The sequence below is a fragment of the Larus michahellis genome, chromosome 6 (assembly GCF_964199755.1).
Source record: "Larus michahellis chromosome 6, bLarMic1.1, whole genome shotgun sequence".
Lineage (NCBI taxonomy): Eukaryota > Metazoa > Chordata > Aves > Charadriiformes > Laridae > Larus > Larus michahellis.
Window position 1 is genome coordinate 68,367,547 of NC_133901.1, and position 24,890 is coordinate 68,392,436.

General features: G+C 40.2%; 1 protein-coding gene across 20 annotated transcripts in view; it reads left to right on the forward strand.

Annotated features, from left to right (window-relative positions):
- TACC2 (transforming acidic coiled-coil containing protein 2) overlaps window positions 1–24,890 on the forward strand; it is a 150,538-nt gene that overhangs the window by 6,584 nt on the left and 119,064 nt on the right. For 16 of the 20 annotated variants that reach the window (XM_074590240.1, XM_074590248.1, XM_074590242.1 and 13 more), the window contains exons 2-5: window positions 5,508–5,640; window positions 10,578–10,655; window positions 12,447–12,506; window positions 23,119–23,291. In XM_074590240.1, coding sequence (XP_074446341.1) covers window positions 10,623–10,655; window positions 12,447–12,506; window positions 23,119–23,291 — 266 coding nt within the window. In that variant the 5' untranslated portion in view covers window positions 5,508–5,640; window positions 10,578–10,622. Of the gene's footprint in view, window positions 1–5,507; window positions 5,641–7,686; window positions 7,921–10,577; window positions 10,656–12,446; window positions 12,507–23,118; window positions 23,292–24,890 lie in introns of those variants that run through there. The other 4 variants (XM_074590246.1, XM_074590261.1, XM_074590241.1 and 1 more) reach the window with 3 other exon arrangements.

A 24,890-nucleotide genomic window follows, 5' to 3' on the forward strand; every position in this document is an offset into this window, starting at 1 on the left:
CCATCTGTTGTAATGACCAAAACGAAAATAACTATAGCCAATATTCAAAAAACATAATTCAATTTTATTGTTAAAAATCTTACTGAGATGAAGGGGAAATTTACATCTTTAAGAAGCAGGCTGTTTGCAGACTCAGGAAGCCCCAATATTGTAGCCATTTGCAGATGATTTCTGAAGATTTTCTTCCCAAATTTTCATTCACTATTACAATCCCTGCTGAAAAATGTAAAAATAGTGCCTAATTTTGTATAAAAACAATTATTTTGTGAGCCTGATCTCCAGGGAGCATTCCCCAAATCAAAACTGAGATTGAGTTGAAGTACTGCAAAGACTGTGTCTAACATATTCACTAACGATGAAGAAATGCAAATGTAAAATACACCTGTGAACTGCGTGAAGTTCTGAAACTGGATATTGTTTATATTAGTGGAAGATGATAACATGAATATAAATAGTGTAGACCCATCTGGACAAGGCAATGTGTTATATGAGTTTAAATCTGTCATTAGGAGAAGCTGATTAGGTTTATGCCTGTCAAAAGGATGAAGACTTGTGCCATCTGTAACAACAGCAAGCAGCTTAGTTAACTTTATCTCCACCAACCACCATGGATCACTAGGACCACTTCCCACAACATGGCATGAGATCAGCTTTTAAAAAAAGCCACTACCACAAAGGCAAACATCAAGAGCTCCAATTCGGAGTAGGATAATGCAGTTTAGGCACCATTCATTGTCACCAGATCATCCTAAAAACCTTAAGGACTGTCTTTAACTGACTTCTCAATCTTGTTTTGCGTGCCTGCTTAGTTGAATCAAAGGAGTCAAGGGGAAAATAAGTTTATCATTTACATCAATCTAAACATTCATTCATTACATTCATTTTAAACATTATAGCAGTCCTGAAACAACGGTAATGTCAGTAAGGAAGGATTCTCATTATTATGCGATTATTATCTGTTGGAAAAAAGCACATATAGAAATTATTTTAACCTTACTGTTTTTCTTTCCTTCTTTATTTATGGTATCTTTAATGATACCTCTGTGATGTTACTGTGCACAAAAATGTTCTTAGCTGGCCCTTACAAATAAGCCAAATGAAGTATTTCAGTCCTGATTAGCCTTAAAATGTGATGAGGTCTTTTTGTGCAGGGCTAAATCAGTGCAACATCCTTGCGAAAAGTCCCTCATTCAGTACATATTCCATGTAAAATATAACCTATCCTTTTTGAACAGCAGTGCCAAATCAAATCAGTAATCATTTTCATTTGGTACTGATATTCTGAGGGCTGAACACTAGCGTTAGTTTTCTATATTTCTATATAAGGCCAGTATATTAATGGCCTAATCACTCAAACCCTCTGTGCCTCAGTTTCCACTTTTGTAAAATGTTGGCCGTGTTATCCTGCTCTGTGAATCAGTGAAGAACTTGCATAAGTAACCCCACCTAAATATTTACAGTACAGGAATGTGAGTGTTGTGCTTCCTTCAATATAAATGTTTTCAAGGTGCAGAAGATTGAAGAAATGACCAGTTTAATTTCAAAGTAAATATTTTTTCATCCAACTTCAGCATCTTTGTAAACAACGATTCACAGCTTTATGAACACTATCTTGACTACAGAATTTTTTCAGTGGTCAGTGACTCAGTTCTCAGTCCTGCAAAGATCTAGTATAATTATTTGGGCTAGAGTCTGAAACCTAACCCTGGTCAGGCTATTAACAAGTTGTCTTGATGTGCAAGTCTTCTGAGAGACTTATTTCCATAGCCTGCCCTCACTACTGATAAAACACGGCACATCTGGAGTGAGAATATTGTTCACTGCTAAATAGTCAGTAGCTAAGTTTATGACCTAATTTATTCTCACGCAGGGATCAAACAACTGTCACGAGATTATGAAAAACAGCTTCAGGCTAAATGGCCTCTAACTGAGGATGAAGGATATAACCTGTATAGGATATATGCATTTATATGTACATAATATCTAATATATACAAGTGTGTATCTGTATGTGAGTGTGTGTATACATGATTATGTACCTGTGTACAGGTTGGGCCAGCACAAGAAATCAATAAGCATCCACCCCTCAGCCCAAGGGAAGTTTCAGAGTGTTGGAGGCTTTGCAGAAGCCCAAGAACGAGTGAGTCCTCCTCTCCTGTGATATTTGTGTGGGCATGACGGGTGCATTAGCACGAAGCCCAGAAAGCAGCTGCAACCTGCCAACTCTGACATGTCAACACACACCTCAGGCCAAGATAGCAGGAGATGAGATACTGCTGCCATCCGCAATTAGGGAGAGACAGTTGCTGACAGCTGGTTCAGACTCCACAGCTAAAGGAGAACAAGAAGGAAGGAATCTTTTACCTTCTGAGCAGCTTTACGCCCTGCTTCTTCTCTGCCGTTCTCCTCAGAAAACCAGACCTTATGGCAATTCTTTGCTCTCCCTTGTATTTCCACTGAGTATCTTGGCCAAAGTGAGGAGAAAAAAGGGAATGCATGGAGAGAAGAAAGAGGTAAACACTACCGAGGGGACAGCAAGGAAAACAGTTTGAAGGAGAAAGAACCTGCAAAGAGGCTAGAAATAGTTCACCCTGGGATCATTCTTCCCATGCTTTTTTATATGTGCCTCTAGAGACCTGTTAAACCAGCTGGTCCCCACCTTGCTTATGTCTCCTTTTCTGCCTCAACTTAATATGGATTTTTGTCTCTCTCAGTTGTGTCCCACCACGCCCAGTGCTGTGGCCGGACACCACAGCAGGCAGACCAGCTCTGGGAGTTGAGAGCCAGCAGGTTCTGGAAATCCACCCTTCAGTCCCACCACTGCTTCCAAATCTTTGCCCCAAGTCAGAGAAATATCATTCCTGCCTCATCTTTGGGGTTTAGGAACTGGGATCCTTCACTTCGAGTGAGTGAGTGTGCATTTAGAGTGTGAAAACACACATGCACTCTGCCAAGGTGGCTGTGGACCTGAATTACACAGTCATATACGTCTCATGATACAAGTATGGGTGAGATATTTTTCATAAATCAGAATCGTCTGTTTATAAAAGGCAGGCAATAATAATAAGGAAATCATTTGCAGTCCTGCACAAGGATAGGTGGGCTATGTAGGTCAGCCTCCCCTATTGCTCCCAAGCCCTGTCAGCTGGTTGTGGCATCAGGAACTTAAAACAGGAAGCCTTTATCCAGCTCTCCATAGCCGCATACTGCATGTGGCCAGCGAGAGAGGCAGTGCCACTGCACAGAGCTCTGTGTTTCGTCTGGATCAACAGCCTTCCCACTGACTTAAGTGCTGCATATGGAATCTGGTGGAAAACTGCTGGTACAAATGTGGTTTGGAAAGAGAAATGCTCCAATACTTGGATGTTATTTTTTGGATCATGTATATTTTGTTAAATACTTTTGGCATCACTTTTAAAGACTTAGGTCCTCCGCATTACTTTGACATCTGCAATCAGTGCAAAGAAAAGGGAATATGCATGTGCTCTAAACATTTAATGCTCAATGCACAAGAGAAAGATTATTCAGATTGACAGATGTAGACATTGAGCACCATTTCAGACACCCTGAGGTGGCCGTGGCATCCTCGTGGGACTGGCAGAAAAAACACAAAACTTATCTTCCAGAGAGGCAGTTAAGGGATGAGCAGGGTACCCTAAGGTGTCCAGTGTGACACTAGATGTGTCTTTTAGGCAACAGAATCACACGTAAGGTTTCCAGAATCACTTTTACTTATTATTGCATGAAACTATATGGTATTATGAAAGTTCTGTTAAAAGCTAAAATGACAGACTTCTTTTTTCCAACTGGGAAAATACTAATAGATAGACTGTAAAATAAAATTAATCAGCACCCCCATGTTTCTTTAGGAAGGGTACCTCCTGATAGAGGTTTGAAATTTATCTCAAATTCTGGCGTAGTCTGGCAACTGGTGCCTGCTGGGGAAGCTAGTGCTGGCATCCTAGTTGTAACACTTGGTGAGTTTTTTTTACCTTGGGCAAATCAATTAATCTCCAAAGAATTACGTGTCATCTTCTATACCTTTTGTGCCATGAATGTTTAGTCTAAAAGATTTGAAGGAGGGAGAGGGGACTATCTGTACAGAGACTAAAATGAGGTCAAGTCTCTCAGGCACTTGATGTCTCTCACTTTCCAAAATCACTTCTGATAGTGCTATGTATAAATAAGGCCTTCGTATTTTCTTTAATTGTTGCCACTGCCATATCAAAGTACTACATTACCATGAGCGTGAATAAAACTTTTCCAAATACCTTAGCTATATGAAGAGGTTGAACCCCATCAGGAGTCAAAACACTTTTGGATCGCAATGTTGTTTCCCACGTTACACACTGGGGCAAAACAATTCCCTTTCCCTTCCTCCCTGAACACTCCGATTTTGCAGCCTGACCGCCTCTGGTGCCACCGTTAGACCTCCACGGTGCAGGTGCACTGACATCCCTGGCACAGGGGTGGCGTCATTAGAAGCGGTGGAAGTGTGCCATAGATCAGATTTTTCCAGGTCAGGTTGAAAACTAGCCAGAAATGGGAAGAATAATTTTTAACTTTCTTAATCTGTTTTGTCTCTTCGTAGCAGATACTCAAAGCCTCCCTGTTTCGTTTCTTTCGTACTTGCACATTAAGTGGAACAAATCAGCCAAGGCTGGGCTGCATTGAAGAGCCGTCTCATGCGCCGTCCTTTAAATCCTCAGTCCCACCCTATGTGCAGTGGTGCAGCCCCGACAGGCAATTTCTGGTTATCCTGGGGGAAGGGCAGCAAAATACCATTTCACAACTCTCACAAAAGGCCAGCTCAGCTTTTTGTTGCCAAGCAACATCACAGTTTTACAGCAGATCCAGCTGCTGATGTTGCTAAGCAACATCTTTCCCATCAAGTTCTGCACTTTTAAAGCATTACATATTTACTAATTCTCATTATAGGATTATGTTTTCCCTCACAGATCTCGATATTTGCTCTGTTAGAATTCATGAGAAAACAAGGGCTGAAGGACTATCATAGGTCATTCTTGCAGATCTCTATGACATTGTTCTAATATGCAGAAACTAAGAATGATTTTGCATTAGTCACATCAAGATCAGAGAAGAGCAAAATTCTGAACACCCCCCCCTTTCTTCTCTTACCCATGAGAATAGCTGGTGCATAATGGTATGCTCAGTGCTTCAGCAGAGCTTTGCAGCGCTTTATGTGTAGTATCAATCATGTGAAAGTAAGGAACATAAAAACATTTTGTCTTTTTTTGGCAGTATTTATACCATAAAGTAAAATGAGCTCAAAATAAATTGTCTTATATAAATACCTAAGGTAGCATGTATTCAATATATAAGAAGCTAACATATCTCAGTGTGTGTTGTTGATAAGTATACTAAATACTGTATATACTAGGATTAAATTTGATCACTCAAGACAAATTGCTTGGATCTTACTGAAATGCCTAACTCATTAACCCGCCACATAGCTTACCTTTAAGTCTGAACTGTGTTTTCCCCTAGTTTGAGTCTTCCAGTCCTCCTGGGTTAGATCCTCTTTTGATCAAGAAAAGACAGTCAGTCTCCCTGGATGAGCATGAAGTGTGGATGAGGAACCACAGGGGAATTCCAGCAAGTAACAGTAAAGCAACCCGATGTGAGTACATCTTCTCTCCCACCAGTTCTATCATAAAATCATAGAGAATAAATCGAGGCATCAGAGAATAAGGAATGGTCTCACAGTTAGTGGCTTACACAAACTGATTTGGCTTCATACTGGAACAGAGCAGAAGAGCAGCATCTGCATAGGTGGGAACAACTTGCAGTGAATAGGTGTTGCTTGGGATAGTTGGGATAGAACCTGACTGTATCCTAATTTGGGTCAGAAAAATGACCCAAAGACATAATGTCAGTGTTGTCAGACAGAGTTGTTCTCGGTCCAGAGATCAGAGAGCTTGGTTGCTCACTGTCAGCATGTATGTCGCTCCCCTCATTTCACATGACTCGTGGTTCTGGCAGGAATGAAGTTGTCTCCGTGGCTTTGGAAACGTTACCCAAGGTTAGCCAAACAGAGGGGTTCTCCTTTGCATACGTGTTGATAAAAATACACAGTCAGGAATCATGTTCAACACCCAGCAGGTCGTTTTCCCCAAAGTTTGTGCCAGGCAATTGTTTTGCAAGGCAGCTTCTTCACTTTCACTTTGTTTCACTTTCTGGCCTTAGCTTTAGAAATGGAATAGCACCAAACATGAGTTCATTTTCTGTTTACGAGGAAATAATGCGGCTATCAGAAGTGAATATACTTCTAGGCTTGTGTTTTCCTGAGCTCCCACAGGATCCCTGTTCTTAAATTCATGGCAGAGAGCCTAAACAAACACATTGCATAATTTGTTGTCTATAGGCAATGAATTTGTAAAATTCAATTATTCATTGTAAATGGCCCTATTTTGTTTTCTAGGGAAAAGCACACTAAAACTTTCAATTTGATGAACTTCAGCTTTTCTGGAGTCTGAAGTAGGCTGGGGAGACCAGAGAAAAGGGGATATAATAGACACTTTCACCTTTTTTAGTTTTTGAGCTTTGCTATAGATCTTGACTTTTCCGTCTTGAACTTTTAGAGGTATAGCACAGATTTATTTGACATATTGTATTGCCCACATGCCACCAAAACCACTCATACGTACTTTATAACCTGAAAAAGCTCAGGGAATACAGGTAATCTATTTCTGATCTGTGGAATTCTTCTTTGATCAGTAACAGTGGCCTAAGGTGGTATAATAATGCTGGAGGCTTGGATTGCTGGGTCACCGACATCATAAAAAAAAGGAAGGTTAAAAAGGCAGGGCTACTCATGTAGTCCCCGACCTTGCAGCTGTTCATTCCAGCTCTTCACATGCCTACTGTTTTCAAGCCAGATGTTTGTAGACCGAGACTTTGTGGACCAGAGAACCACCACAGGAAAGCCAGCAGACAGCCTATGGCTACCCTATGAAATCCTGCCTCTTATTCATGTCAGACAGGAATTTTCCACACTGGAGTCAGTAACGCTGCCTAGCAGCTCTTCAAGGTGACAATTCCTGTGCCATGTGGCACCAACGAGCACCACTGGTGTTACAGAAACTTGTTAATCACTTGGAGTTGCCACTAATGATAACTACAGTGCCTTTTGTTATCAGCTGTCTTTCTGAGCACCCCTTTGTGGAAGCACTGCTGGAACGGACAATGAGCATTAATAATAACAATTAGCTCACCCATAAACCAGTACTTCTTGCAACATCACATTTCAAAGGGTTTTTGTCATGTCTCCACCCTTCAGGATGATTAAATGGGAAATGATTTCAGCATAACCTGAACAGGAACATCAACATTTGGTAGCAGGTATTTCTGAGAGCTTTCAAGAATAATAGGAGAAAATGAAAGACAAACACATAAACAAACTTGAATGCAAAATGCTGACTAGATACTCCCCCCAATACCAATTTTCCCTTGAAAACACCTGCATAACTTCAGTGTATGGTTGATACTGTTTCACTGAACAATTTTTGTAGTGCCAGAAGCACTGCTCACACCACAGGCCAAGAAACACTGGAAGTGAAATACGTTTTAACTAAAATCCATTTTCTCTGGGGTTGCTCTTGTGAAAAACATTAGTACTCAATTTACGGCATGCAGAGCCATTGCAGTCTCCCAGGAGCAGGGGGAGGCCGGGGTGGAGGAAGTATAACTTGTTTTCTTTTTCGCCTGGGGTGGAGGCAAGTTGGTTGTTCAGCAGGTTATGAAGGTGGGTCCCTGAAAGAAAGCCTTCATTTCATGTCAGTCGGAGGAGAAGTAGGAGGAAAATAAGGTGAAAACTTGTGAGGTGAAGATGGAAGGAATGGTTTGAAGATACGCTCTAAAAGTGTCAGTGAATCCAGAGCTGCCAGATTAACCCTGGAATGTAAGTGTAAACTTAAACATTTTCTTGCTCTCACTTTCAGGAAAGCAGTTGTTTTACTGTACATGTCCAAAAGCCTCTATAGGCTGATCAGACCAATCTGGTACTCGTGAGCAATTTTTGAGATATATAGTGTTCAAATAGTTGTAATAATGACATGTAAATTGTAAAAAGATAGTGCGGAAAGATGAGAAAGATTATCTTTCAGTGAACCTATGTTTATTTCATGAATGGATTTTTAGCATGTTTTTAATATTTATTTGAAATTCTATACATATGATAAAAGCGCTTGTAGTTTGCAACCTAAGTAATGCTCGTGCATTGAGAAAATGTTTTAGAAATAATGTATGTAAAAAGGATTACAATAACATTGTAATCGGAAAAATTATCTTAGTTCCTCTGCAATGTAATTCACACATTGTTATTATCACTGTCTCATTACTGGAGAATCTAAAATGACTTTATTCCCTATTTAAGACATTTCACTATTAAGCAGATGGTAATGTGACAATTGTGTGACAATTGTGAATTTTCATCCTCTAGGAAAAGAAAAAAGTAAGTAGACAGCATAATATGATATGTTAGTGGAGATTTGTGATAGCTAGGGCTTTTGCCGTGCTTTTGTGATTTTCTACTTTGATTCCTGTACATTTGAATAAAAAACTGTAAATAAGGTATTTTTTCTTTCAACTGAACATTACAAATTTGGTCTCTGTTAGCAGTTAGCAGTAGCTGTTCTTAACAGTCAGTATCACTGAGTCGGTGCAGAAGTATTGAGAGTATGTTATGCACTGGAGTGAATTTACTCTAAAATAAATAGAGCAACATTACGTCATACAGTAGCTAATCTGTTTAAGAACTCGATAAGCAAAATTTGCATTTTCCACAACTGATACACAAGACCCCACGCCAATTAACCAAATAACTCCATGGGGACTTGGAGACTTTCATTCATTCCCCAGCTTCTGTTATTACTGTGAGTGCTGGCGAGGGGAGCGTTTTGAGAGCTTTGGATTTCCTGGTGTTTTCACATGATGTCTGCGGGAACAGAAAAAGAGCTGGGAAGAGAAAGGCTCGTTAGGTCAGTGGCGCAGAAATGCCAGTGTGTTCACTCCTATGGAAATGTGCTGGCTGTTGAGGGAAGCGAATTGCTAGAGCAAAGTTATTACTTCTCTCCTGTCCATTGAAACCTTAGTTAGCTGCCCTAACACTGTGCGAATAGTTTTTTTTACGTCAATACATACTTAAAATATTATCATCTTAACCTGTTGTCTTGGAACATTTCACTAAGCTGCATCTCAAGAGATTTGGTTGTGCGCAGTTACTTCATGATGGGGTACTCCATACTCAGAGAGTAGTGATTTTAAAAATATTACATACAGTCCTTAATTTAGTTCAGTGCTATTTTAAAACAGTACAGGATTTGGCAGTAATCTCAGCACATAAAACCTAGTGTTGCTAATTAATCACTAAAAGTGCAATCCTGGCCCCAGTGTTTTCAACAGGAGCAAATTCAAGCACCAATATATCCCCTGAAGACACTCAAGTTTAAACAGAGCATAGCTTAAAAGCACAATACCGAACTTCTCTCTCTCTCCAAGCCTCCTGTGAAGAAAAGTAATCTTTCAAGTTTAAAAAAGTGTACTGCACTAATAAGTAATAACATTCCTTAAAAGCTTATATGGTTTCCTTGGCTAACAAACTACAATCTTTCTTTTACAGCTTGACTTTAATGGAGTTTTTCTTGACATGTGCCACAGACCAATCTCACATTCTTTGGAAAAAAAAAATTGAAGAGAGCATGTAATTTTCACCTATCCAATAATAGAATAAATACAGGGAATTTAAATTCCTGAGCTCCAAAATAAAATGTCTAGAACAAGAAGTAAATATCTATAAATGAATCTCGATTGTCTACATTTACTGTTGCATATCCTTTTCAAAAATATACAGAAATGAATGATGCCCGGGGAGACACTAATTCCAGAGCTGCTCATTACAGTTCTAATGCTCCGAGGATTTTTTTAAAATTAAATAATTAGAGTTGAACTAGTATAAAACCAATAGTAATTAAGGTGGGCAGATCCTGTTAAGTGTAAAGATGTGTTTAGATCGTAAAATTGTAAGCAGAATAATGCCTAAGAAAAGCAGGGTACGACTCCAGTGATAAGGATAAAAAAATGCATTTACTGTTTCTTAAAGCGAAGAGCATATGTGGAAAATTGTTTCTGTTACAGTAACGGTCAGGTTAAATTGTGGTTCTGACAGTGTGAGCACGCAGCTCAGTCCAGCATCTCCAAGACATACATGTGGTTTGAATACACTTAATACGGTTTTCATATGGGCTGTCCATCCAGAGTAACTTTGGCAAAGAAAATGCCTTTCTGCTCAAATGGCACGGGATAATCCAGAAACAGAGTAACAAAGCTGAGTTTCAAGGAGCGCCTTTCAGCGTAAGTGGAGCCAGCGTAGGGAAGACAGCAGAGAGACATTATGAAATAAAAGCATTAGCAGTTCTCTTCCCCTGATTTATGACTTAAAATCATTGTCAGACTGAATGTCAGGAGGGGCAGCTGATAGGGTGACTGCTATGACATTCCTCCAAAATTTCCTTTTTTTTTCTTTAAATGTAAAACTGAGAGCTTTTTCTTTTCTTCCAGCGATCTTTCTTTAATTGCTGTGTGATCCTGGACGTCAGCATCAAAATGGGCAATGAGAACAGTAGTGCAGAAAATCAGGTGAGTGTGACAGTGCGGTTGCATTTCCCTTCCCTACTAGCTTAGAGCAAACCTTACAGAAATTGGTTTCATGGGCTGCGTATACCCCTGTTTATCTTCTGCTCCCAGTTACACTCATATTGAAGTGTCATTAATGGTAATTGAAGAGAACCTTTTGTTTGTTTTTTTGTTTCTTGGGCAATGATGCTGCTACATAGCATCAGGGCAGTGTGTGGGTGGTTGGGATGGGAGCTGCGGTGGATCCTCATGGGGTGAGCAGGGCTGGCTCATCCCACCGCTCCAGTTGGGAGCAGGGCAGCTGGGGGGCAACTTGGGACAGCCCCAGTGCCAGGCATCAGGCACGTCCCTGCAGAGGGCGACGGGCGAAGAGGGGACCAGCGTGTCAGTCTATGGGTCAGCCCGGCTCAGCAGGGCAGATGGCCCCACAGGGCTGTGGTGGAGCAGGAGGTCAACATCCCATGGCATCGCTGGGGATGATGTCCACAGGGGAACTGAAATGGGGTCCTGGGCCAGAAATTGATTTCATGGGCTGCTTACCCCACATTTATCTATTGCTCCCAGTTACATTCATATTTAAGTGTCATTAATAGTAATTGAAGGCAACTTCTTGTTTGTTTGTTTGTTTATTTGTTTCTTTGGCAAGAAAGAGGCCCTGGGAGCCAGGCAATGCCTATGGTGTCCTCAGAGCCCTGACACGCAGTAGCTTCTCCTTGTTCAGAAATGACCTTGCAACGTTATGTGTGCTCATCCAGAAATGTACAGCCATTTAAGAAGGGTGCTTTGTTAATGCATGTTGGTGTTTGGTGATTTATTTTTAAGTTCTTGAAATGAAGGGGACCCACATGCTATCGCTAGTTGCATACAATTACATTAGAAGTTATTATGTTGATATAAGTTTGAATTAAAATTGTAATTTATTAATTTCAACATTTAAAATACCAGGACATGTTTCATCCTCTCTTCTTCCATGTGTCATGGTAGATGATAAAATGCATTAGCGTTCATTTTGCTTCCACTTCAGATGATATTGGGTATTTACTTTAATTAAATACCCAATCAGTAAATACCCAATACAGACCTGCTCTACCTTGTGCATTGCAAAGCGGACCCTCTCAAGGGAATCAGAATTACAAGTTAGCCAGATTTTTTCAAAAAGAATTTTTTAGAAGAAAAATTTTCTATAATTCTTGGTTGTTCTGGACAAGTTGTATTGTTTGGTCCCAACTTTTTTCAGAGTTGGGAAGAGGGGAATGTTTTCATTCCCCCATGGCAGGGGGGGTTCAAACTAGATGATCTTTAAGGTCCCTTCCAACCCGAACCATTCTATGATTCTATGATTCTATAGGTAAGAAATGAGAATTTCTTCTCCAATGTTGACAGCTTTCACTTAGGAAGTTTTTGAAAGTCATTTCAAGTTTCACATTTCTTCAGGAGTCCTCCTGAGGCTGAGAAGACTTTCCTTAAAAGTTATTGACTTTATTAAGAGATGTCATAAAAAGTTCTTCTTTTCTAATAAGGAAAGTAAGCTTCTGGTCTCCTTTTCAGACTGTAAAAAACCAAAACAAATCGAAACATCCCTCCCAACCCCCCCAAAAAAAACCCAAAGCAAAACAAAATAAATGCTAGAAAACCAAATTACTTTTAAAGTCATTATTAACAGAGAAATAGCAAGAAGTAATAATAAAATTTTAAAAGCCACTTAATCTGCTGAACAGCTGTTGAAAAAGTATCACTTAATGAATAGGGAAAATTCATACAGCCACTGAAACATTTAAATATGTTCATTTTTAGTCAGAAGTTCCCAATGCAAATAAAGTCATCCTTATACCACCAAGCCAAGGAACACAGCAGGTAGTGGATGATGAAACTGCTTCGCATGGTTTGCATTTCAAAATGTTAGCATCAAGCTTGGCTGCTCTTTTTTTTACGCATCTGCTTCTGGCTTTTGTTTTTTCGACACTGACTGCAAATTCACAAGGCAGCTACATTTCAGTTTTCAGCAAGTTGTAAAAAAAAATCTGGTTTCTTTTAGCTTTTTTCTTTGGTAGCAATCTATGCTTTAGAGAAACAGCCTGCATTTGACCTTCTTTGCATGCTGCCTTTTCTTCCAACTCTAACACAATTAAAATAGCTCAGTGGGTGTTGTTCTTATACTCAGTACCAATTGAGATGAGTTGTTGTTTTTGTTTACGTATTTATCAGAGAACACCATTGCCCAGTTCTGCCTCTCCGCTGAGTCATCTGGAAGCCGTACACATGGTTTACATTAAAGATAAGAGTGCTAAGTTTAGAACTCATTTAATAAGAGGGAAGATCTGTGGAATAAAAGTGCTACTATGCACTTAGAGAAAAAGTAAATACCCAATATGTCTTGTAAAAACCAACATGTGAGGAAAACATAATTTAAATTTAGTAGAAATGAGCGAGGATCACAAATAAATAAAATGAGGCTGGGGCCAGCAGTATATTTAACAACGTGATTTTAGATAAACTAAGCACGTTCTGCTTTGCTGTAACAGAAAAGTCCAAACTGCTGAGAGATTTTCGGTTTGCCCTATTACAATGGCAAAGCTTGTTTCCAAACAAGGGTCTCTGTCAGTGGCACAGCTTGTTGGGCTTATGCTGAATTAAATATAAGCTAATTTTAAGATGTATTTTCCTTGAAAAGCAAAACTCTACATGAGGAGAAATGAGTTTAAATTGAAAATTGAAACAATCTAGATCAGATATTTTGACCCAGTTTGGCCCTTGAGCAGCATTCAGCAGGAAAAATACCGGGGAAGTAAAGGACGGGCTCTGCAGGCCAGCCTTGTCCATGCTGCTCCGGGGGTTCGTGCTCCCAAAGCTCCCAAAGTGACTGTACGTTACGGGATTATTATTGGCTGTCATGACTGGTTTTTATCATGGACTCCCATCTGCTAGGATTTCGCTACTTACCAGGACATCTTTACTTTCATTTTAAAGGGATGGGCGGAGGAAGTAAAAAACAGGAATTACCTGCGATAGAAATGCGAGCACAAAATTTTCTAAAGCTAGAAAAGGCTGTATTTTCTAATATGTAATGGTTTTAACTCAGGTTTTTAATTCTTGCCGCTCTCTGAAGTTCTGAAGAGGAGAGCTGTCATCTTTCACAGCCTTTCTCGTCAAAAGTTACCAAGTAATTGTAAAGCTCTTTGAAGGTGAAAACTGACGCTAAATTGAAATTCTAGCAGTGTATATTTTGCCCCACAGTTGAAGAGGGAATTTCAAAGTCAGTTACTACATAAGTTATTTCTATATATTTTGCTTTATCCTTTCTTCTTCGTTTTCTGAATAAGCGAGTAGCCAAAGCTGGTTATTCCACATCTGTTATTGTCTGTTTCTCTTTAAACACAAATCTGATGTGTGATTACCTTTTTTGTTCTTGTTTGTTTTCTACTGTGAAACGTGTAAGATATGCAACACGCGCATATTTGCCAGAGGGGCCATAACTTCTGAAGACCCTGTCTGAAGCACCGTGCTATATTCCTGCTAGGGTTTCTCCATTTAATTGTTACGAACGAATCTGTCTGCTGCACATTCTGCAGTTAATATTCTGCATTATTACTTTCCTCATATTTCACCTCCCTTATGCCTATGCGAAATTATGGATCTAGTTAATTGGCATGGTTCTTCTTTCAGATCCCAGTGTTACGGGGATTAGCAGAGAATGCATTAGGCATATGAGCAGCTTCCCAGCCTTCAGTCTCCATTCCCACAGCTGATAACTGCCCAGATTCCTCTGAGCTCTGGTGCTCATACTGTGTGTTTACATTCTTTTTGAATAGCGCAACAGCATCTGTATACATTCCATTGTTTATATCCAATTAGGAACAAAAATACATTCCCAATTTTCTGCATGATAATTTTGCCTATAGCATTTTAATGAGGTACACTGTTACCCTGCATGGGTGTTTCTTTGAGTTGGTTGTGTCCACATGATTCACCCCTTTTACTCTCTAAATTATTATTTTCTTTCATTTTTCCTTCCATTTCATCTATTGCACATTGGGAGTGTGTGGTAGAAGACAGCAGAACTGTTCCACATCCTTTCAGTCAACATTTGCCCACGACAGGGTGTCGATGGCCGTTGGCTACAGGCCAGCATGGCCATTACTGACGCTTACATCATTCTAGCATACCGCCAGCCACCATATTCGTTAATGCTTACTTCCAATGATAATTACTACTGGTCCAATATTCTCTGGTGAGTAATGCCAAGGATTTGTCTGAGTTTACACAAAAAGAACATTGTTTGTTTTCAGAGAATTATACATCCATTTATGCAAATGCAGCAAATTCTGGGACACTTCTCGCTGCAATGAATAATTATTATACTTGTTCTCATCTTCTCTGTGAATGAAGGAACGGGGATGAAAGAAGAATGAAGAGTCAAAGTTGTGACGGGGTTCTTAATTTGAAAGCATAGTAAAAAGGAAGTTGGAAGACTATTTCTTCGCTTCTGAATTAATGGTTAAAGCTTCCTTCACATCTGCAAAGCCATCACCATTTCTAATGGGAAATGTAGATTTATGGATACAGATAAAAAGGAAAAATATTTTATAAAGAACCTCTGTAATTATTTACTACACTTCTCCATTTAGAAATAGTGTGGAAATGTTGTACCTACATTTTCCACAGCTATGGGTAGTTAAAAATTACTAGGCAAGCAAACACTATTGACTGGGGAGCACAACAGAGTTTAGAACTCAGCTTGGAGATGATTTTCCCAATAGTACTCCATATGAATCTAACAGCATCTTCTCAAGTGTTTCATTGTTAGGCTGCTAAAAACCACTCATCAGAAAGCTGCTTTAGCTAAAATATTGACTGGAAATTGCAAGTTATGCGATAAAGATTTTTTTCCCCAAGATCATCAACTTTATTCTCTCTGTCTCCTGCTATATCTCATACACCTGCCATCCTTAAGAAAATAATCTAGGTACTCATCAGGCCTTCATCCTACTGGCAGGAAAGGGACAAAGAAACACAAGGAGCTGCAGCAAGACTAGTGGAGTTACAAGGATAACGATGAATTTTCCTCTGCTTGCTGAACATCGATCATATAAACACATGGAAAGATTAGGTTAACGAGAACCTGAAGTTACCTATCTATGCTTCATTTAGCTCAGCACAGACTCATGCTATGTACGTTCAGACTAAGGCTTAAACATAGCAGCAAGTTGTTGAGAAGACACTTATGGCGACATTACAAGGATCTGAAGATAAACAGGTTAGTGCCCTCAGTGGATCGTAAGGGTCATAAACATGAACAATGAAGCCTGAAGGGTTGAATTGCTCTTGCTGTAGCTGAGAGGAAGTGTGTACTCTCTGAAGAATGCTAAACCAAGGATAAGATGGTGACTATATAGAAATATATATATACACATACACACACACCCACACACAGACCAGTGTTTATTTTTACGGTCGCAGCCAGAGTCATTTCAGCAGGTATTTCTCAGGAGGGAAAGCAACCCTTTTTCTCTCAGGAAAGGTCACAGGTACTTACAATAGCACGTTGTAACCAGAATTTCTCAAATACCGTTGTTACCATATCACATTTTACTTTGCTGCTTGTATTTGTAAACAGCAGATTAAATGAGACTGCCACCAAATGCCAGTTTTTGCATTCGTGTCCCTTTAAGGGTTTTAATTAGAAAAGGCATCAACTTAAAATTCTACTGCTGCAAGAGACAAATAAACCAAGACAGAAGTAATAACAAATTACACCACTACTGATTAAAAAAAAATAAACTGCATAAATGCAAAATTCTATAGGGAATATCCCTTAAGGAAAAAGTCTGCTTTTCGTATCTGATAATTTCGCATGTCGTAATTACATCCAACTAATTAAGTAATTGTGATGCTTGGGAAAAAAAAAACAAGAAGAGGCCATGACAGTCATCCCCCTCTCTAAACTGCTGTACTCCAGCCACCCTCAACACGGGGTGGGTGCTGGATAATGCAGATTGCTGCAGAAGTTGTTTCTTAAAATCAGAATTTAGCTTCCTTGCGGCGTGACAGAACCAAGTTTTAGTGCAATTCTCGAGATCTCAGCTGTCCCATGGAGTTCAAGCTTGGCCCGATATGTCAGGTACCAATTTATTACTGTCCTGTGATCAGTAGTTTTCCTGGCCAATATTTGGTGATTTGATTGAAAAGTTCTGGTTGTTAAAGCAATATCCACTCATTATCTAATTTTTATCTATTTTGTTACCATTTCTCCAAACAATGCAGAAATTGTTTGGAAAATGATTTGGAGAATTGTTTCTCTGAGGATACAAAGATTGAAAAATCTAATTTACTATTCAGTTACTGTACCTGCAGAACAGCAAGAAAAAAAAAGCCAGAAGAGCAAAAAGGTAACTCCTAAAACCTGCTCTGACTTTAAAAAAATGCAACAGCCATTTAAAAAAAGTGATTTCCCAACCATGTGACCTGTGCAATTCTGGGTTTAGAAAAATGCGACCTTGAAAACTTTTCTTCTGTCCACTTTTCTGACATAGGCTGGCTTCTTCATATTCATGGGGTGTTGATTTCTCGTAGGAATCAGGGTATTAGGCAGTTATGTTAACTTGATTGTTTTAAGAATTGCAGCAAGCCGTTTTCTGGCATCTCAGTTCCGTTTTCAAGGAATAAAAATAACAAGGAACAATCTATTGATTAAGGCTGTGGATGAACAACTGGTCCTGCAGCGAAATGAGCAACTGCTGCGTCGCGTGGCAGTGAAACCCTTCCAAAAAGCACCATGCGCACAGTTTTCAGCTTGATGCTACAGCAACGTGTGCTCAGCCCCACACGTGTGAGCCGTTCGGCTGAGGAGGTGTGTGGCCCTAACGGGGACCGTGTGTCCATCCTCCCGACGGGCTCAGCTTGGAGGATTGATCCTGAAACCGGAGCCCAGGCACTGTGGGGACGAACTTTGCTCCGTGTCCTGGCGTTCACCTGCACTGCTGCTGCCCGCTCCCGTCCCCGACCAGGAGGTGGTGGCTGGGAGAGAACAACCAACGCCTCTAGCAGGCAGATTTAAAAAAAAAACCAAAACTACACTAAAAAAATCGCAAAAAAAAAAAAAAAAAAGAAAAGAAAAAACAAAACCCACCAACTTGTAATGGAAAACATGGAGAAAAATAAAAGGTAAGTTCTGGTTTATTGATTGAGATTGTAAAGGCTTGTTCCAGCTTCCCCCTTTCAATAACCAGAGGGAGTTAGTGGGAATGGAAACTTAATGTAACCCTTCAAAGATTACTTTCAGCGAGTCAGAGCTCTGGCATGTTCCAGCAACTGCTATAAAAGGATGTGTGTATAATGGAGGAATGCTGCAGAGGGCAGATGTAAAAGGAAGCAACTTTTAGTGAGAGAAAGGAGAAAGGGGAATCAAGGGAAGTTCGCCTATTTGGAGGGGTTTGAGAGGGAGCGCCAGGTTTTCAAAGCAGTCCTGTTTTGTGCTCTGTGAGCAGGAGGCTGGTGGCTGGTGGCGAAGCGGGAGCCTTCTTGACGGGCTGTAACACAAGGCTGGGCAGCGCCTGGAGCTGTTGCTGTGGCTCTGAACCGGGAGGGGAGCTGCGAACAGCCTCCCGTCTAGCATTAAAGGAATTTCTTTCTGGTATGATAACTTCAGCCAGAGTACAGCAGCGCACATAATCCTTTTGGCTACGGCGTTAATGGCATTCTCTTTATTTTTTTTTTCTTTTCTTTTTTTTTTTTTTTTTAAACTTTTAAGCTCCTGCTCAAAGTCATCAGGAAAATAAAGTGATCCTCTAGATTTACTTTGTGTTCTTGCAGAATGCAATGCTTGTGGAAAGGTTTGATGCAGATTAAATTGCATATTTCAGGAGAATGAGTTTTGTTCATTTAAATAGTCTGCTGGCTTAAAGGAAAAAGAAGTATAGGCTGTTTAGTTTTCTTCTGTTGTTTGTATACTCTCTGTAACAAACTTGGTTTGTTTGTTCTTGGGGTTTTTTTTAATTATCATAGACTTAAAGAAAAAGCTGCTTAGAACCTCTGTATTCTCATTTTTAATATAATTATTTCTTTAAGTCTTTCAATTAAATAACTTTTTATAATCTCAGAATCCTCTTCAAAAAGCAGTATGCTACATTTGAAACTAACATAGAGCAAATTTACCTGGAAGCTTCTGTAGTAAATCACTTCAGAGGCTGTATGTGTTGAAACCTCAAAAGTAATTTATTTAACAGCAGCTTTCTGATGATAGTTTTGAACAAAATGTTGTCTTTCTAATTGTTTTCACAGATTTTAATTAAAAATAAAAAAGCATGCTCTGCAAAGCTAGTTCAGCACCTGATTTGCATAACTAGCTTAAATTTGAAAAACTTGATAGAGAAATTGAATTATGTTTTTCTGCTGGCTGGCAGAGATTCACAGAGCATGTTCTTTTGTGATGATTAAATTAATACATTAAATGTAGAAGACCAATATATAAAGCTTTTGTATATCTTGGAATATTAGCAGTTCCTTTCACGTTTTAATACCTACATTAAGATTTATTTTAGATTATTGTTATTGAGCTTCTTTTGAAAATATACTTTCCTGGCCGTGTGTGCTCTTGCCTTTCTGGGTAAGAGGGTAACTTTGCTTTTTGATCATTCAGACATCTGACAGCCTGGAAAGAGAAAGAGGAGTGTCAACAACTCAAACTCCGCTCTGCTCCAACAGGAGCTACGTTACAAAGATTGTTTTAATATATGTTAAATTTGCTCATGCTCGTAACTGGAAGGACAAAAGTCAAGATTTTTTCTGTGGCCAATGGCAGTTGCTTAGGGATAGCTGGGAGATGAACTATAATTTCTTAAACATTAAATCCCTGAAAGCTCAAAACTAATTGAAACCAAAAGCAAAGTCAAAACCAACCAACCAACCAGACAAAATCCGACCAGCCCCCACCAAACAACCTATAGAAAATGTTAAAAGTAGTCTTCAAAATAGTGCACGTGACTAACCTGTTTTGTTGTGATCATCCTCCTCGCCTTCTCAGTCCGCCCCTCCCAGCGTGGTTTTGTTTAGAGATGAAGATGTGGTGTAACAGCTGATAAAATCACTGGGACGTGGGCCCTTCTCTGTGTCTAATACGGAAACATCCTAGTTGTGATGAGAGGAGGTGCTGAGGTATAGCAGGCACATAACTGGCTATATTATGTAGTTAACTTGTGAATTATGGAGATGAATAGTAACAGTAAAGTCCAGAAAACTTCTGCCAAAATTATTCTGGCCCGAAGGTGTCCTGTGACGTGTCAGACTCAGGGAGTCAATGACAAATTAGTTTCAAACTGTCCTGAAATAATTGTTCTGCTGCCTTGTACCTAGCAGATGTAACCACTGAGCTAGGTCTGCTCCTATTTGTTAGTGCTATTTGAGCTTTGGTAGCCACGTGCTACTGGATTTGTTGTATGAGAGGCTGATGAGTAGTGTTTCTCTCTCAGTTATAGCATCATAACTGAGCCCATGCTGGTGATTAACTATCGGTTATCGTGTGGCTCGTGGGATTCGTGGCTCTGGGTGGCAATCCAAAGGATGCTGGTTCTTTGCAGTTTTACTTTAGAGGTTTGTGTGCAAGAGACATCCCTGTTACACTGTGACTCCAGAAGTGGGATGCCTGCAGGTCAGTAGAACAGAGGATCGGAACCTAAAGGAGCCCTTTGAGTTAGGGCTTCAGTGGCTGATCTTGTCAAAGAGAGATTGATTAGAAGCAATGTGTGGGTATTAAGAGTACAGTACATTAATGACTTAATTCTTTGCTGTGTTCCTTTCTGCCATTGAAAATGGCAGAGGCTTTAGAAGAAGGAGACAAAGCATGCAGCTCTTCACCTTCTGAAGAGGGCTGCGAGGTATTCCTCCTGCCTAGCACACAAATCAGCTGAATAAAATTTGAGATGGTGGTAGTAAAAGGAGAAAAAATAAAGAATTAGTTCTCGCTGTTCTTGCCAACTGCTAGAGGCATCTGGACAAATTTGTAAATTGGCCTAATTTCTTGGGGTTCTTCCTGTGGTTCTCCCTACCCTCCCTGCCCTGCTGGGAAAGGGAAGGAGATCATTTCTGTCTGCAAGTGGCCCGAAAATTATTCTTCATTTGGCTGCTACTGCGAGGCATTTGTTTGGGGCCGGCCTCCCAGTCTGACCCAACTGTAGCTCTCACAGTAAGACGTGATACACTAAGTAAGAGCGTGGCACCGTGGCTGCCTCGTGTGGCTTGTTGTGACTTTATCAACCTCCTGCCTTGCTCTTGTCCTGCTTCCCTGGTGGGTCAGGGCCAGTGCAAGCTCTGAAGACTGACTCGCCGTGGGGTTGCACCAGGAGTTCCTCTTCCGCCGAGATATAGATACCCCCACCTTGGTTTGGTGTGTTTTCTAAATGTTGCCTGGCCAGTGGGGTGGGGTGGGGTCTGGGCAGTGGGTATACTGGTGGCCTGTGAGTGGTGACTGGGCCATGGACGTGCTCCAGCATGATCACGTATGGCTCCGTTTTTCCCTGATAATTAATTTAATAATGCATTTTTTTCATAGTTCTTTCTCTCTGCTCACATGTATGCACGCCGAAATAAATCCTCCATGCAAACTTTCTCACGCAAACAAAAGCAAAGCTGCCCAAAACATAGCACCAAAGGCAAAACAGAGCCCTGTAAGCTAACTAAACTCTATTTGTATAATTTTTTTTCTGGCTGGAAGGAACAAATTTCCTTGTATAAATCTTATGTTCTAGTATTTTTTTGCCATATACTGTGGTTTTGGGGCCAACGTATATACTTAGATAAATATTGCAAATGCCAGATGTCAGCACATGCTGGGTAAGTGCTTAATAATCATGAAACCAAGAGCCCTTGGTCTATCCCAGCGGAAAGCGGTGTGATAAAGGAGACTTCTGCAAACAAAGCGGTAGTGAAGGCATTCCTCCAGGGAAAGGCAGAGGATATGGGAGTTAATCAAATGTGCCTTAAGTCTAAAGGAAGTCTTTTTATATTTTCAGTACGCCCTGACCTTTTCAATTGCTCGTTACATGGGCTGTTCTTGTCCACTGGGTGTCTCTCATCCCTGGCTCTGATCACAGGCATCCCTGGCTCTGATCACAGGCAGCCTTTGGTTGTGTGAGAGCACACCGTGTTCACAGAGAGAAGTGTAATTTTGTAAACAATAGCTTTCTGCAATTTATTGACTACTTCTCAAACAAAATAAACCTAAAAATTGAGAGTAAAAAAACCCAAGAGGTGAGTTGGAATTGTGTACTGTGCTTTTCATCTATGACATTATTCTGAAGTGGTTCTCTTGTCATCAGTACATGCCTTACGTGTCTTTACATTAAGTGTGCCTTAGGCGTTTTACAGTTACAGTTAAGAATTAAAACAGCAGTGACTGTACGTTGAGGGTGATCTGATGAAGCAGTTTTCCTTCTCTTTCACTACTGCTTGATGTGCCAGAGGATTTGAAATGGAGCTTCTTCATTCAGACATAATTTTTGCTTTACACTTAATTGTTTTTCTCCAGTTCTTTTGTTGCACTTGAAGAACACCGTCAGCTACTGTTCAAAGCAGCTCTTACCAGCTCTTCTTTGCCTTCTGAAGATACTTCTGCCAAAAAAAAATTCAGCAGGAAGGTGCTGCTACCTGGTGTAAGGAGCCCCTTGGGGTGTTTTAGAACCCCAGGGATCTGCAGGCACGCCACGGGTCACAGCCCTGGCACTTGCACAGGACTCTTCCTCCCTGGAGCAAAAGTAATAGTTTGCAATAGAAACAAAACAATACAAAAAAACCCACTCATGTAAAGGCATGTCTCCATGGATGAAGATCCCAGGTAAATATTTACCTTTGAGAAGAGGTGATGCAGCGTTACCACATTTGTGTAATAGCATTTCTGTAACTATTACTACAGAAACTGCAGCATTCCCTGTAGCTATTACTATAGAAAGGCAGCGTGGGGAAGAATCAGGCCCTCCATTTCAGTTCAGAGGCATACTGAGCTTTGTTGAAGAGGGAAGGAAAGAATCTGAACTTGGATTCAAGCGCTGTGTCTTGATTGACATTGGCTTTATCTCTAACTTGACTCCAAAGATACTGCTAATATTATGAATGTCAAAGTTTGTAGCCTGTTTCCATCCTTTCTCATTTTAAACTTGCTTAGCAAGGAAGCATTTGCCAGTCTTGGAAAAAGAGAAGATGATACCCTCCTTGGGTCAGTAAAGGCCCTGGCTGCTTTAAAACAATTGTTGCATTCTTCTCTCCCTCATCTTTTCCTAGTATTTATTTTTGGCTCAACCACTTCCTTCTGTTTTTCTGTCGTTAAGAATAAAAAAAAAGGCTTGGCTTTGGAACCTGCAAGTTCCATCGAAGTACTGAAATCTACCACAGAAGTTGTCTGTCAGTGGGCAGAACAAAACTCCTGAAGCTTATGTATTCTCCAAAAATAGCTATTTAAATTGTTCTTTTTTCATTCTAGAGCGCTCCACAAGATTCAGAATTAGGCCAACCTCCTGGTAATGGGCACGGTTTGAAAAGGAGTCCTCAGGAAAACAGCGTAGAAAGGTCTGGAGGTCAGGACATCTCCAATCTTCTTCCTGCTGCTGTGCAACTGGCTGAGAGCATATCCCCATCAATTCCAGGACCTACAAGGTAAGAAATGAAGTTTCTTCCTGTGGATAGAATTGAAGCCCTGCTGCTGTTGATAGTTGGGGCTGTTCGTTAAGTTTCTTTTCCTGTGTTTCTCAAAATCTATCTTGTGTGATTTTCCCAATCTGTCATCCTGATGGATGATGATGATCATGCAGTCTTCAAAATAACCTGACAAAACATGACTACTTACTGTTTACCAAACTGACTTTCTCGCCTTACTGCATAACTATAAACTCCAGCTGTTGTAGTAACCCTTGACCTAAACTTCCCATGCTTTTTGCTCATACTAATAAACTCTCATCTGAGACAGAAAAACATTGAAGAATCTTTTGTAGTCATATATGATTGTGAAGTAAGACGTCATTGTTTACAATTGCAAAATGCCACGCTCAGCTCTGTGTAACAAGCCTACTAAAAAGTGCCAACCCAGCTAATATTTATTAGCATCACACTGTTCTAAATGTCTTAAAATTCACCTGATTAAATAAATAGGACCACTTTCAGAGTTCAGGTATTCTTCAGTGCTATTAAGGATGGCAGAAGGTAGCGTAATCTGGATTTTATTAAATATCTCAAAGGGAATATTTTATCTGAGTATTTTATCTTAATACTTTTTACTTGAATACTTGAATTCTCCCACGCTACTAGGGTTTTCATCTGCTGCAATGAAGAAATTATCTAATACCAGTGTGATTTTAACGTGGGGCTCAATACTTTCCAGATCATCAATGTTACTTGCGATAGAATGATAAATACAACTTAGAAGGAGTAGCAGTAACTTGCTGATCCATGTGTAGGATTTTTAGGCCATGGGCACTTTTCAAAGTGTTTTCATTCATTTTCTTTAAGATTGGAGAATTCACTGCAGAAAGATTTGGCACATCCTTTTCAAGTAGAGTATGTGTGATTTGGGCCCTTTTCTGTTTCCGACAAGCCTGGCTACCAGGCTTCTGATTGCCACAGTCTTTGAAAGATGTAAACCTGAGAAATTAAAAACAAGAACAAACAGCAGTCAAGTAAAATATTTCAAAAGCTGTTAAGTTAATGCTATCCCAGGCAATAAACCTGGGCAATAAACCCTTTTTCTCCCTTAATAAGAAATTATGAAGATTAAGCATTTCTTTAGCAAGAGGGTGGTCAAACACTGGAACAGGCTTCCTAGAGAGGTGGTCAATGCCCCGAGACTTTCAGTGTTTAAGAGGCATTTGGACAATGCCCTTAATAATATGCTTTAATTTTTGGTCAGTCCTGAAGTGGTCAGGCAGTGGGACTAGATGATCATGGTAGGTCTCGTCTCGTCTCGTCTCGTCTCGTCTCTTCTCTTCTCCTCTCCTCTCCTCTCCTCTCCTCTCCTCTCCTCTCCTCTCCTCTCCTCTCCTCTCCTCTCCTCTCCTCTCCTCTTAATTATTGATATCATGCAACAGTTAGTGGCAGTTTAAGTCCAAATGCAGGTATTAAGTAAGATCATAATTAGCCACATCAGGGAAACTGGAGACGTGACATAATCTGAAAAGATTTACCAAGGAAAAGCAGCTTACTTTCTGAAAGAGTGAGTTTGGCTGTGCTATGGAGCTCCTACAGTTCAGTAGGCTGTGGTAC